This window comes from Chanodichthys erythropterus, chromosome 7 (assembly GCF_024489055.1).
Source record: "Chanodichthys erythropterus isolate Z2021 chromosome 7, ASM2448905v1, whole genome shotgun sequence".
NCBI classification, from domain to species: Eukaryota; Metazoa; Chordata; class Actinopteri; order Cypriniformes; family Xenocyprididae; genus Chanodichthys; species Chanodichthys erythropterus.
The window spans coordinates 42,225,486-42,240,126 of NC_090227.1; the positions used below are offsets into that span (position 1 = coordinate 42,225,486).

Sequence of the window (14,641 nt, forward strand, 5' to 3'; positions counted from 1 at the left end):
AATTTCTTTTCAGGTAAAGTGGGCAATCCTTGATTTATCAAAAATGATCCTGTATCTTAATTAAAAACACATAATTTATTAACACATATCATCAGACAAACATATTCAATAAAATATTTAACAAACCCAAAAGAATAACCTATAGGATATGAATAAAATTCATCAGTTCACTTAAAGGGATAGTTACCCAAAAATGAAAACTATTCCTTGATTTACTCACCCTAAAGGAGTGTCTTCTTTCAGACAAACACAATCATTTTTTTAAAAACATCTGGCTCTTCCAAGCTTTATAAGAACAGTAAATAGAGGATGAGATTTTGAAGCCCAAAAAATTGCAACCATTCATCAAAAAAGATATCCGGGGGTTAATAAAGGCCTTCTGAAGCAAAGCGAAGCATTTGTGTAAGAAACATATCCATATTTAAAACTTTTAAATCTAAAATAACTAGCTTCTGACAGACAAATTAAACTTAAACTTCACATTTTACCTGATGGCCCACTTTACCTGCAATCACCCTAATATTTGTTTAATTTTTGCACTGTTGATTATTGTCTCATCCATAAGTTAAGGATGCAAACATTCCATTGCCTCATCAGAGGTACAAATAACAAAATAAATGTATGTTCCAGTTGTAACCACTAGGTGTCACTGCCAGACCAGAATATACAGACCAGAGAGACCGCCTCCTTAATGTCAACATGAAATCAAACTTTGACCCTATCTAGCCTACTTGTCATGATTCACACAGGCTACTGAACAGTGACTAGTTGTTTGATCATCTTTCTATGTAGGCTATTTGTGTTTATATACAGTTGCTTACAAATAAATACCACATCGTTCACTTTACTGAACAAATGGAACTTAAAATATATGATCATCATCATGATATCCATGATCATCTATTGGGGCAATAGTGATCAAGCATAATTTGCAAGCAATAATTTATAGCACCTTTTAAAGCATTGGTCTTTATGGAACCTTATAAAGGGTTCTATTTAGCACCAAAAAGAGTGAATGATGTAGCTTGATGATGCCGTGAGTGAGCAACTGATGATGATTAGTGTCACAACAGTGTTGTGGGGACTTAAGCCTAATACAGGACGTTTTTTATGGTAGACATTAGTTGAAGTTAATGGCTTAGCTTCACAACCAGTGTTTTGAAAACCAGCTCCACATGCTCACACAGAACTCGTTTTTGTTGCAAAGACAGGATGTGGATGTTAGGGTGTCTGCTCTTTTGCAGTATGACTCTAAAACGTTTCCCGCCTAAATGTTTCTCTGTTTAAATACACAATAGATGAGGTGCTCTTGGAGATTCTTCTATGTAAGAAATAACTGTGATTTTAACAGTAAAAATGCTACGGTGAAAAACAGTTAATTGGTTTACAGAAAGTTTGCGTAATATATACGGTAAATAACTGTAATAGATCTAACTGTATATCTAATGTAATTTTACCATAAAATACCAATAAACTTACAGTTTTTGGAGGTGAAAAATAACAAGTCATTATATAGCTAATTTACAGTGAAAAACTGTAAATTGACATTCCCACAATTCCCTGCGTGACACTAAACATTTGATGTACTTTCGTTCCCACATAGCAACATTGTGTCGGCCCAGATCTGGCCCACATCTGGCACATGTGGCATGATGATCTGGCCCATATATGCTGCAATGAATTATGGTCCTAGAGAACAGAAAAAGAGTTGAGCAGAAACACAAGAACTACAACTGACTTCAGCCACAGCTTTAGATGAAATCAACTGAAGATGAAAGACATTAAATCTCTTAAGATCTCAGCAGAGGATGATTAAACAACTCCACAAACAGTCTCTTTTTCTGTTTTCTTCTTTCCTTCAGTGATTCTGCTTGTTAACAGGTTTATTAAGGCTGAGATGATTCTATATTTAATATGCACAGATTTTATGGTCCAGTTTAGGTTTATTTCTTTGCTCTTGGCTGACATGTGGCATTGCTGTGGCCTGCTTGTGGCCCATTGCTGGCAAACAGAAACAACCCACACAAGAACCATAATTCATTGCAGCATGTGGCTCAGATCGTCATGCCACATGTGCAGGATGTGGGCCAGATCTGGGCCGACACAATGTTGCTATATGGGTTGAAATAACTCAGTTTCTTCTTAGTTTTTTTTCTAACCAGTTATGTATATTAGGGTTTTATGTTACATCTAATGTTGTTAAATTAATGTTTATTGCATTTTTTTTTTTAATTTCATGTGTCTTACCATGATAGTGTTTAGTGTTTGTGTGAATGACACTCTGTGCACCTTCTGTATATTAGAAAAGCTGTTAGAGTTGAACTTTGAATCATCATGTCTTTCTCATCACCACTGTGATTGGTGGTTGTCAGTGTATCACAAAAGTACAAAACAGATAGGGTTGGTAAATTAACAATGTATCAGTTTATGAAGTACATATTTTTTTTACCTTAAATTTAACACTTTTTTTTTTTTTTACATTGCTACCGTATTTTTTACAGTAATGTTCTGGCAACCACAGCTGCCTTTTTTCATATATATAAAAAAAGTGCTAGACTGTGTTTTAAGTTACAAGAAGTTCAGCTTAATATTTTCCATGTTACTGTATCTCACAATTTTAAATGCAAGAAAATATTTTGTGCTGATTGTTCAACCAGAAATAAATTGTCATCAATTAGGCGACTCCTCATGTTGTTCCAAGCCCATATAAGACATTCGTTCATATTCAGAAGTGATGAAGATATTTGAAATATTCTCTCTCATTTTTGTCCATCCGTTGAAAGACTAGACAAACAACAAGCCTCAAAAAAGACACCATAAATGTAATCCACATTAATCAAGCAGTTTAAGAGACAAGATTTTTATGATAAACTGATTTGGTTTAGTTTTTTTTATGCTATTGATATGTTTCCATATTTGTTTTTTTTTTCTTGAATTAAATCTCAGTCTGTTCATCATTCATTGGTTTAATCCACAAGTTGTATGGATTTCGTTTATGCTACTTTTATGTTCTTTTTGGAGACAGAAACATTTGTGCCCTATTGACTTTCATTGTGACAAATACAGCTTAACCAGTTTTTCAGGAGAGAAAATCATGAAACATCCACTGCAAATGAATAATTGCTTTACACAACCTCAAGCTCAGACAATTAGTGAGAAAATACTGAACAAAAACTCCAATAAAACATCAGAGACTGAAGCCAAAACAAAAGTGACAATGATAGCAGAACTATTTCACTTTTCTGACTTTTTAAAAAGACTCTAAGCAATCAATAAGCCTTATTCTGAGTGAGTTTGAAGGGGATCAATAATTACTGAACATTTCGTCAGAATTCAAAGTAAAAACAATTTTTCTCTGATCATCATTAACAAGCTTGAGTCAGATGAAGCCTCACCTGTAGTTTATCCTGGTTCATCTCTGTTGGCCAATCCTAGTTCTTCTACACAGGGATTCTCCATAAAAAAGAGAAGATAATCCATGTCAGTTGGAGCAACGTTTTACTCTAAACCTCTATAATGACTGAAGTTACGGTGTGACCAACATGCTTTACAAAAAATAGTGAAAGTGAAAGTGACATGTGTCACTACAGACAAATTTGAATGCAAAAAATGCAAAATCTTTGGAAAATGCAAAACTCTCAAATCCTGTCAACACCTACAGATGTTTTAAACCATTTCTCTATCCCCCAGTTTCACAAACAATGCTTAAGCTAGTCCTAGACTAAAATGCACATTTGAGCTGTTTCAACTGAAAGCTACCTTCACTTCCATGCCATTGTTTTGTCTCAAGATGCACATCAGTAATGTTTTTTTTTTTTTTCTAGTGTACATTTATAAAATCTGCTTAAATGCCTTAATTGAACTAAGACCTAATCCTGGCTTAGGCTAAACCCTATCTGTGAAACCAGGCCTATATGTACAAAGCCCACATTTTGTAAATATTTCTTCTGTGAAATGTTATATTTATTACCTGTGTCTGCTGGTTAATTACTGAGCTTTTAGAAACATGAATATATTAAATTGTTCTGTACAGTAGCTCATAGAAATGCTCTGTGTGTCTTTTTCTCCCTTACTAAGGAGTTGTCTATCATTATCCTGATTTCCAAGGAAAAAACTAAGCATGAAACGCCACATAGTTGATAGTTAAGGCAGTTTCAGTGTCTACTGAGTTTAATTTGAGAAACTCATGAACGTGAAAGAATTTTAGATACAATAATTATATATTTATAATATATTCTTAATGATTTACATGTGAGCAATTATATATTGACAATATTATGTGTTTAATTTAAAATAATATAAATATGAATAACAGCTTTGTCCTGTGGGATAAACACCAGCATACAGTGACCCTACAGGTGGTTTGAAGAATGGATGGATGGATTTAAAGCTTGTGGTAATAAAATACTAAAATACTAGTCAGTTGATTCACTTGCATTAATATAGTCAGATATTTTCTCTGAGCTTCTCAAACTTTGGTGGCAGCAGTCATGTTTCTTGCTCTGTAAATATGTTAAAATATAGAAATGTATTCTGAGGAAGTCTGTCAAGCTGAAACAGGTTGATCAACATTTTTTAAATGATTTAGCCCATTTCATTAAAGGTCTTTTACGCTTAACCATGCGAGTGTGTGGGAATATTTAAATCTAGATTTTCCATAATGATTTCTTAAAGTCAATGTAATGGAAATGTTAAATGTTTCTGCACTGTGTCTCAGGAGACATTGTTTCATTCTTTGCCATAGTTTCATTTTTGTTGAGTTATAGTGAAAGAGGATGTGTATAAAAAAACTGATTTGCACAGCAAAATTATTCTTGACTGACTGCTCACATGATTCACTGTGGTTAACTGTTCAGGCCACAGTATTAGGTTTGATCATTTTTTATACTCTCCAGTAGCAAAAACACACACACACTGATCCTTAGAGCTGTGAAATGTACAATTTTTATTCACAATTTATTTACATCCACATATCAGCAGAAAAACACAGTAATGCTACACCACATTATTATTGTGAGCAGTTTAAGGTTACACATTTCACTCAGACATTCATTGGGGACTGGCATCAACTCCTCTTCAAGATCTGAAGTCATAAACCAGCACAGCAACAGTAGCCACGCCCACCAGAGCAGAGATAACCAATCGGATCACAGCTTCAGTAAAACCACAAGAGTGACTGGAATCTGTGGAAACAAAGTGGGCGTTTACAAGATAGCGTTTTCAGCTAACAAAAAATTATGCATCATTTACACGACAACTGTGGGGGGGTTGAAATCACAAACTTTTGGGGGTTTCAAATGGCACGTTTTTGAAAATTATATTCTTATCATCTCTGTGTAAACTACAATAATGTGTACCCAATATGGTTACCTGCTCTGTTGAACGAGGGGATTGAAATGTAAAATGTAAAATGTTTCTGTCCTCGAAGAGCATCTCACTACAATTTACACTGATCAGCCACATCATTAAAACCACCTGCCTAACATCATGTAGGTCGTGCTGCAAAAACAGCTCTGATGTGCCAAGGCACAGGATTCACAAAACCTCTGAAGGTGTCTTGTAGTGTCTGGCACAAAGGCGTTTGCTGATCCTTTAAGTCCAACAAGAAGATGTATGGCCACCCTACCCTGTTCCACTGCTCCAAGGTCCAGTTCTGATGGTCATGTTCCCATTTTAGGTGCTTCCAGTGGTGGACAGGGGCCATCATAGTGTGTCCATAGCCAGCATTAAGTTTTTCAGCAGTTTCAGCTACACTATCTCTTCTGTGTGATTGGACAAGATGCACTAGTTTTGGGCATCCATGACCCTAACTTCAGTTCACCAGTCATCCTTCCTTGCACCACTTTTGGTAATTCTGCATATCAGGAACACCTCACAAGAGCTGCTGAAATGCTTTGACCCATCAAGCCATCACTATTTGACACTTGACAAAATTACTCAGATCTTTTAGCGTTTTTCCTGCTTCCACAGGAAGTGGAATTTCTATTTCACACATGAAAAAATAACTTACCATTCACTTGCAGCCTAAGATATCCTACCCCTTCACAAGTGTCATTGTAACGATGTAATCAGTGTTATTCATTTCACCTGTTGATGGTTTTAATGTTGTGGCTGAACAGTGTTTTGTCTGAGGGGCTGTTTACACGACACCATTTACAACTAAAAACGGAAAACCTTTTATGCCTTTTGGCCATTTATTTACACGACAACGGTGTTTTGGTGGCCTGAAAATGCAAACTTTTGAAAATTATAGCGTTGTCATCTCTGTGTAAACTACAAAAACATGAATCTGTGAAAAAGGTGATGGCATGCATATTACGTGTTCAGTCTATCCACCTCATCTTTCAACCTGGAAGGTGTTTTCTGCAAGACTTCTGATTAATTAGTCGCTAGGGAAATAAGGAGAAGAATATAAAAGTGCAGAAAATTGTAAAAAATAAGGTGGATAGGCATGTGCATTTGGCGTGAATGCTCTGTAAAAGAATGCATATGCGCACACGTCTTTCTTAACAAAGTGACTTTGCCATCTACTTGTCTGGCATGTGTAATACAGTGTTTTAGTCATTTTCGTGCATCCGTGTGTAGTTTTGATAACGTTGTTATCTGTACAAAGAAAAAACTTTTCCGTTTTTGGTAGATCGTTGTCCAGTAAACACACTGTGACAAGCAGGGCGGGGGCGAGAGCCGCGAGGGAACGGCGTGAGGCCGGTGGCGTGATTGCTAAGGAGCATCACCTGCGCACTGCACCGGTCTCGTATCTCTCACCGAGGAGCTCCGGAAGCATAAAAGGAGGAACGACGACAGTGAAGGACGAGAGAAGACCAGTCCTGGATTTATGTTATGTTTTTATTACAGTATGTTTGTGTGTGCTGCAGTTGCCATTTTACTTTTGTTTTGTTGTTTGTTTATTTTATATTGTTTTTAAAGTCTGTTGAACGTTCGCTGGTTCCCGCCTCCTGCTAACTAAAAAGAAAGTTATCCTCCAAACTAAAAATTTCACTATCATCATTATTTTGTAGGCTAATAATTATTGGATGAATACAGCACACAATGAAACCTCAATGAAGTACAATTATTGTTGATTTAGTTGCATTTATATCAGAGCAATTAAAGGTAATTTATTATTTTTGTTTGTAAACACAAAATATTACAAAATATTAATGTGCTGGTATTGAACTTAACCTGAAAATGGTGGGCAGTGTTCCTGGAAGCTGAATTGTGTTGTCTGGTTGCTGACTGGATTAGCAGCCACACAATGATACACGTCACTGTTTCTCTCTTTTATCTCCAGCGTGAGAGAGAGATTGATGTTAAGCTCAGGGCTGATGGTCTGATTCAGTCTTTTGCTCCCTTTATACCATGACAGAGAGACTCCTGGTCCATTTTCAGATGAACACTTTAGTGTACAGACCTCACAGGAAATCCCAAAACAAGTGGTGGCACATTTCTGCAACACTAGTGGAAGAAGAGAGGTTGCTTTTGAGTCTCAAAATAACTTTCAGTCAACATGCAACAGAACACACCAAACCACTCAAAGAGGAATTGCCAAGAAGACATTATTTAGTGTTTGGACACACCTCACACAATACAGCCTTATTAAAATCCCACATTCTTAACTTTAACTCAATCCTACAGGAGTTTGTAAGTTCTGTACTTTCTAAACAGCAAATGACAAAGAGTTCTAAATTCAAATGATTAAACAAAATATTTATTTAGCAATTAAACATTAAAAGCTAAAAATACTGCCTAATATTTAAAAATGAAGTAAACAGAAGTGATTAATTAACGACAGATATTTCCAGCAGTAGTACGCTACACCATTGTCACGATTTGATAATATTCACAGAAACACATGCCATATATACAGCAAAAATATGAATAGTATGGAAATAAACTATTGCAAATATTGCAAAAATACTTGCATTACTCACCAGATATCTGACACTCACTGCTTTCAATGACAGGCAATGTGACCGGTGCTTCAAAATAACCATATATATCAGGACAAATAAATAGATTAAAAATACATTTAAATAAATCTATTTTTTTTATCATTTACCAATATATTTTGGTAAATTTAATACATTTTGTTCAAAAATTGCAGTAGGCCTACATAAGAATAAAGACTGAAACTCACCATAGACAATAACCTTGAATCTTTTATATGTGGCCATTGCGGTCATAATCTGTGCCGTATAGAGTCCTGAGTGAGTGATTGTGATGTTCCTGATGGTGAGAGATCCAGTCTGCTGATCCATCTGCAATCTGTCAATCCCCTCATAACTGTCATATATAGAGATGCTCATCTTATAGATTTCAGCAATGAGAGTGTCTGGATCCTCAGGTCCATATAGCCACAGTATCTGTATATCTCTGTTAATTTCACTAACACCAGTAAGTAAAGTTACAGAATCTCCCTTCATCACTGATATTGTCTTGATTTCATCTTTCTCAGCACCAGTAAGAGCACCTGGAGAGCAAGAGTGGTATGAAGTGTCTTTTATAACGAACAACGACACAAACTGAACAAGAAGTCTGACTTACCACACAAATTGAGCAGAATCAAAGAAAACCATTTACTGACAAACATTATTCTTAAGTGTAATTAAAACATTTATGCTCCATCGAGGTTGAAAGCAAAACCTTATTTTGATTGCATGTCAGTGAGATCTGCATGTGAAGCACCCTTCACACGTATCCGCAATTGTATAGCTGCCCACAAACCACATCCCTTTATTCAGAGGACTTTATCTTCTGGTGTGAGTGATCAGCTTTTACGGCATATTTGATTGTAATCAGCCAGTCACATTTAGCGGTCATGTTAATTTCTATATAAATAAATATATATTATATATATCTAAAAAAGTATTTTATAAATTAAATATAATTTTATTTTTAAATCTTATTTCCTCCCAGACCAGTGGTTCTCAACTGGTTTGGCCATAGGACTCACATTTTCCTTTGGTCATTAAGCCTTTTGTCCCACCAGCAACTTCTGCAAGCATAAACTATGTAAAAGCAGCAGCAGCAGCAGCATTCACTCACTCGTTTTCATTCACTGCCTCAAGTGAACTATATTAGTAGATTAATGTAGTGAATGAGGGTGATTTCAAACACAGCATACATCAAGGAAAACAGCAACTGAACACAATAAAAAACTAGGACAAAACAGAACATAACTCTGACAACTATTACATCATATACAAAAATAAACAAGACTTGACAAACAGGAAACTCTCTTACAGCAGGTTTACACAAACACATCTGACAGTGGAAACAAGATGGCTTTACACACATGGCCAATAATCAAACAAGACACACTTGAAAGCAGTTAAGCCTTAAAACAAACATCATAAGATCTGGGGAACAGAGAATCACAAACCAAACAATAGGTTACCCTGTAAGATTCATGCTTTATTCTTTCAGACATCATATTTAAGATAATGCTAGTTTTTTGTCTTTGCCCCAAAGTTTTGCTTTTGCTCTGGTTGCATCTCTTATGCATCTTAAAACACTTCCTTTGAAAGATCGCATTGCTTTCTATGTAGAGGGAATGCATGTGATGTCACCGTCGGCCGTTGTGAGCTGCAGCATTGGTTTTCAGTGTGAATGCCACGAAAAACACACAAAACACATCTAAAACTGGGAAAGAGCTTTGCGACTGACTGTACAAATAGATTTGACAAGAAAACTGAGGTGTATTTTTAGAGACTGCTGAAAGCTAAACTAAAGAGAAGCAATGGATCACTGCAGTTGTCAATGTGATGTATGAAATACTTACAATTTTGCCTTTGAGACTATTAAGATTCTGTATAGTATAGTAGAGAACAAAGGTTTGCTGCTGTGCAGTCATGGATGAAGAGTCTGAAGAATCAATAATGGAGAACAGGGCAGGATTTACAGAGGTATACTCAAGAAAGAAAAATTCAAAATGCAAGAAATCTTCTAAGGACCATGGATATGGTGGTAACTATGCAAGATACGATTAAAGAGATAGTTCACCCAAAAATGAAAATGTGATGTTTATCTGCTTACCCCCAGCGCATCCAAGATGTAGGTGACTTTGTTTCTTCAGTAGAACAAAAATGATGATTTTAACTTCAACGGTTGCGGTCGTATAATGCATGTCAATGGGAACTTTGTCTAAAAAACATGCACAGACAAATCCAAATTAAACCCTGCGGCTCGTGATGACAAGATAAATTCAATTTTTAATTCTAGGGCACCTTTAAAAAAAGACCAAAGCAAATTAGGAAAATCCAAGAGAACAAACTGTACAAAATGCTGAGGAGAATTTGTTTCAAAGTTATGCTGATATTTAAAAAGAGTTCAGGAAAGCATTTGCATCCAATAGTACTATCCAAAGTGATCGATAAAATCTTTGGATCAGTTGTTTTGGCTAAATGTTTAGAACAAGCGAGAGTTCTGATTATAGTGAAAGAGGTTGGGTAAAAAACAAACTATACTCAAGATGAAAGGAATGAATGGGAAAAAGATTACAAGAGACTGGAGGGGGTCATCTATGGAATTCAATCTAATATCTAATTCCAACATATATAACCACTGATCAAATTAATGAAAAATATAAAAGGAGGTAAAGTTGTTAATGTCAAGTCAAGTCACCTTTATTTATATAGTGTTTTTTACAATGCAGATTGTGTCAAAGCAGCTTTACAGTGATAACTGGCAAATCATTTCTAGAAGAAAATGGTGTCATTGCTGCTTAAATAAAGAGGTAAGGGACAAAATCACACAAGACTCAAGGAACATAGAAATAGGAGTTTGAATGTAAAAATTAGTGTGCTTTAAAAAAAAGCACTTCATCTTTAAACAAATTATTTCACTTGCACTATTCAAGCTTATGAAGCAATGTCTGAAACTTGTATTATGAGCACTTTTGTGTCTATTGCCTCTTCACAAGGATTTTCTCACTTGTAAGTCGCTTTGGATAAAAGCGTCTGCAAAATGAATAAATGTAAAAGAAAATACACTAATAATGACAAAAGAGAACTTTCTAGCCTGTATTGTAAAGGTAATTAATGTCACCGCTATGTTTCCAAGTACACTCTAAAAAATGCTGGGTTAAAAGCAACCCAAGTTGGGTTGAAAATGGACAAACCCAGCAATTGGGTTGTTTTAACCCAGCAATTGGGTTGTTTTAACCCAGCGGTAGGGTTAAATGTTTGCCCAACCATGGGTAGTTTTATTTAACTCGACTATTATTTAAAATTGCTGTATTGCTTAATTAAAATTAACCCAAAGTATGTTGGAAATGAACATTTATTAATGTTCAATGAATAATTATTAAACAATAAACATTTATTAAATGGCTTATTAATAAATTTATATTAATAAACTATTAAACTATTACATTTATATTAATAAAATATTAAAGCTTATAAATAAACATTCACCTTTTGTCTATTATTGTTGTCTCTAATTGCATCTGGTTTTTAATTTCCCAACTATTTTGGGTTCATTTTAAGCTAGCCATATAGCAATTTTTAAACAATAGTTGGTTTATATAAAACTACCCAGCAGGTTGGGCAAACATTTAACCCAACCGCTGGGTTAAAACAACCCAATCACTGGGTTTGTCCATTTTCAACCCAACTTGGGTTGTTTTTAACCCAGCATTTTTTAGAGTGTAATATTAAATGGAAAGTAAACAGTGGGAACACAGTTGGAAGTGATCATTTTCAATTGCTTGTAAAATAAATGTAAATTGTAGTAATGCAGGGTGTTTTCTGCAAATAAAATGGATGAGAAAGCAGATTGGAATTCATTTAGCAAGTACTGTGAAACATATAAGGATATAGTGGTAGAAGATTTAGAAGAAACATTTTGCAACTCAATTAAGAATTTAATAACTTAAGAAAAATATAAATATGAGTAATTTGGTGGAGTACAAGAAAGCAAGAGCTAATATAAGAAGAATAATTAAGAATGCCAAGAAAGAAGGATTGAGAGTCAAGTATTGATAATCATTATTTTTCAATCAGTTCATAATTTTATTCACACACTTAATTAAACCATAACACTCATCCTTTAATGAAACCAATAACACTCCTTAAAACTGATTTACCCCTGAATTAGGCCACAAATGAGGAAACCACAGACCTCTATGTGTTGTGATAAAGACTTTGTATGAGCGCCACCTGGAGGAGGATTTAGTTTCTCTCATAGGAAATGGATTTACTTAGCAACTTGCTGTGTTATTATGGTCTAGAGCTTCTTACACAGCATGTAAAGGTTGAACTCTCTTTCTGATCACTCAAACATCTGTCTTACAATCACTGTAAAACTGATGTTCAGTTGTGGGATTAAATGGGATTATGTCAGATTTAGTCTTTAATAACCAATAAAATTATATTTTTAAACAAGATGTGTTTTCATTGTTTTTCACTCGATAGGTAATGGGTAAATAATACAAAATTATTTATTATGCATTTTTTAGAATTATTGACGAAATCTAGCATTGACTTTTTTTATACCGTACTTTTATATTGCCTGCTTTATAAGATGATTTCACATCTGATGGCACTGACAGACTCTGTTTCTAGTGCCGTGAAACATTATAAAATTAGATTTTAAAATGAACTTCATTCTGTCAGGACGTAGGCCTAACTAACCTGTAAATTGTGAGGTGGAGCCTCCATGGATCAGTTTGTTCAGCACATCCCACAAATGCTCGATTGGATTGAGATCTGGGGAATTTGGAGGCCAAATCAACACCTCAAACTCATTGTTGTGCTCCTCAAACCATTCCTGAAGCATTTTTGCTTTGTGTCAGGAGCATTATCCTGCTGAAAGAGGCCACAGCCACCAGGGAATACTGTTTCCATGAAAGAGTGTACATGGTCTGCAGCAATGCTTAGGTAGGTGGTACGTGTCAAAGTAACATCCACATGGATATCAGGACCCAAGGTTTCCCAGCAGAACATTGCCCAAAGCATCACACTGCCTCCACCGGCTTGCCTTCTTCCCATAGTGCATCCTGGTGTGAACCTGCCCTCTAGCGAGACGTTGCTGTAATCGCATCAATTAACACAGACGTAGTTACTACTTACCACCAGAGGTGTCACCCTGCTGAAAAAAGCAGCATATGCTTGTTAGGTTTTGATGCATGGAAGCTGGTTTAAGTTGGTCAGGTGCTGGTCCCAAACTGGTCCTGAGCTGGAGATAGTTGCTTAGGACCAAGACTTGACCATCTTAAACCAGCTAAAGACCAGCTCGGACCAGCATAAACCAGTTCAAACCAGATTAAACCAGCTCAAACCAGACCTTCAAAACATATCTAACCAGCATATTCTGGTTTATTCAACAGCTGATAATCATGGTCATCCATGAAAGACAGTCTCCTTGGCTTCAGATTTCATCAGGCTTATATCGTACAAGTAAAGTACAAGCAGGCCTACCTGAAGTTTGTACTTTTACAGTTGATTAAATGCACTTAAATACATTTCCACCACTGGATTTTTGTATCTTATGATGATTTAAAACATGCTCTTTTATTAGTTATTATCATTAACAACTGAAATAAACCTGTATAAAAGTATTCATGGGATTGTGGACATTTTTGTAACCTACACTCTAAAAAATGCTGGGTTAAAAACAACCCAAGTTTGGTTGAAAATGGACAAACCCAGCAATTGGGTTGTTTTAACCCAGTGGTTGGGTTAAATGTTTGCCCAACCTGCTGGGTAGTTTTATTTAACCCAACTGTTGTATAAAAATTACTGTATTGCTTGCTTAAAATGAACCCAAAATATGCTGGACATTAACATTCATTAATATGTTTAATAAATGAGCATTTATTAATAAGATAATGAATAATAAACAATAAACATGTATTAAATTGCTTATTAATAAATGTACACCTTTTGATTATTATTGATGCCTCTAGTAATTATGTGTCTGATTTTTAATTTCTCACCTATTTTGGATTCATTTTAAGCCAGCCATATATTCATTTTTAATCAGTAGTTGGGTTAAATAAAACTACCCAGCACGTTGGGCAAACATTTAACCCAACCACTGGGTTAAAACAACCCAATTGCTGGGTTTGTCCATTTTCAACTCAACTTGGGTTGTTTTTAACCAAACATTTTTTAGAGTGTATGCTGGTGTATTTATAGATTGTTGAAGGCTTCTTTGTTTTATCCTAACGCTACTGCACAAAACGTGCTTATAAAAACATTATAAACTGTTATAAAAAGGTAAACACCTGAAGATTAGGAATATGCAACACAGAAACTACCAAGCTGTTTGTATTCAAGCTTTTATTAACAGAAACTAGGAGTGTTAACAGCAAATTTAATGTGATTTTATTTTATTTTTTATTTTTATTTTTTTTTATAAAAAGGCATAAATGTTATACTTTCTGCACAACAAATTGGACTTTAGGGCTTTGACATTGCTGGAAGAGGAGATAGTGCCCAAATAACATTTCAAGTCTCGACAAAAAATAATAAAAAGAGGTTTAACAGACAAAAATGTACACTTATGTATAAAAAAAACTTGGCTAGAAAAATAAATAGATTTATAAGAAAAAACTTGTCTTTTAGATTTTTATTAAAGTTATATAATCCAAATAATACATCAATAATACATAAAACTAAATTTATTCCAAAAAATAGCT

The 14,641-nt window shown here is 35.0% G+C and overlaps 1 protein-coding gene across 2 annotated transcripts; it reads right to left on the reverse strand.

Moving 5' to 3' along the window:
- Positions 1 to 5,001: 5,001 nt before the first annotated feature.
- Positions 5,002 to 9,483, reverse strand: LOC137022974 (carcinoembryonic antigen-related cell adhesion molecule 1-like). Of its 2 annotated transcripts, none has more exons than XM_067389456.1 (5): positions 9,398 to 9,483; positions 8,138 to 8,470; positions 7,932 to 7,979; positions 7,183 to 7,455; positions 5,002 to 5,183 (listed from the first exon to the last, which is right to left on the reverse strand). In XM_067389456.1, the coding sequence occupies exons 2-5, from the start codon at positions 8,421 to 8,423 to the stop codon at positions 5,077 to 5,079; spliced, it is 714 nt and encodes a 237-aa protein (XP_067245557.1). In that variant the 5' UTR covers positions 8,424 to 8,470; positions 9,398 to 9,483; the 3' UTR covers positions 5,002 to 5,076. The 2 variants fall into 2 exon arrangements, with proteins under 2 accessions (XP_067245557.1, XP_067245556.1); XM_067389455.1 differs by lacking the exon at positions 9,398 to 9,483 and adding an exon at positions 8,545 to 8,674.
- Positions 9,484 to 14,641: the final 5,158 nt, after the last annotated feature.

Excerpts from the sequence above, each read along its gene's own strand:
- LOC137022974 (XM_067389455.1), bottom strand. The coding sequence starts at position 8,590 with ATGTTTGTCAGTAAATGGTTTTCTTTGATTCTGCTCAATTTGTGTG. Across the intron at positions 7,980-8,137 it reads ATTCAAGGTTATTGTCTATG|CACCGGTCACATTGCCTGTC; the intron begins GTGAGTTTCAGT and ends GTTATTTTGAAG. Across the intron at positions 7,456-7,931 it reads CAGTGAGTGTCAGATATCTG|TGTTGCAGAAATGTGCCACC; the intron begins GTGAGTAATGCA and ends TTCTTCCACTAG.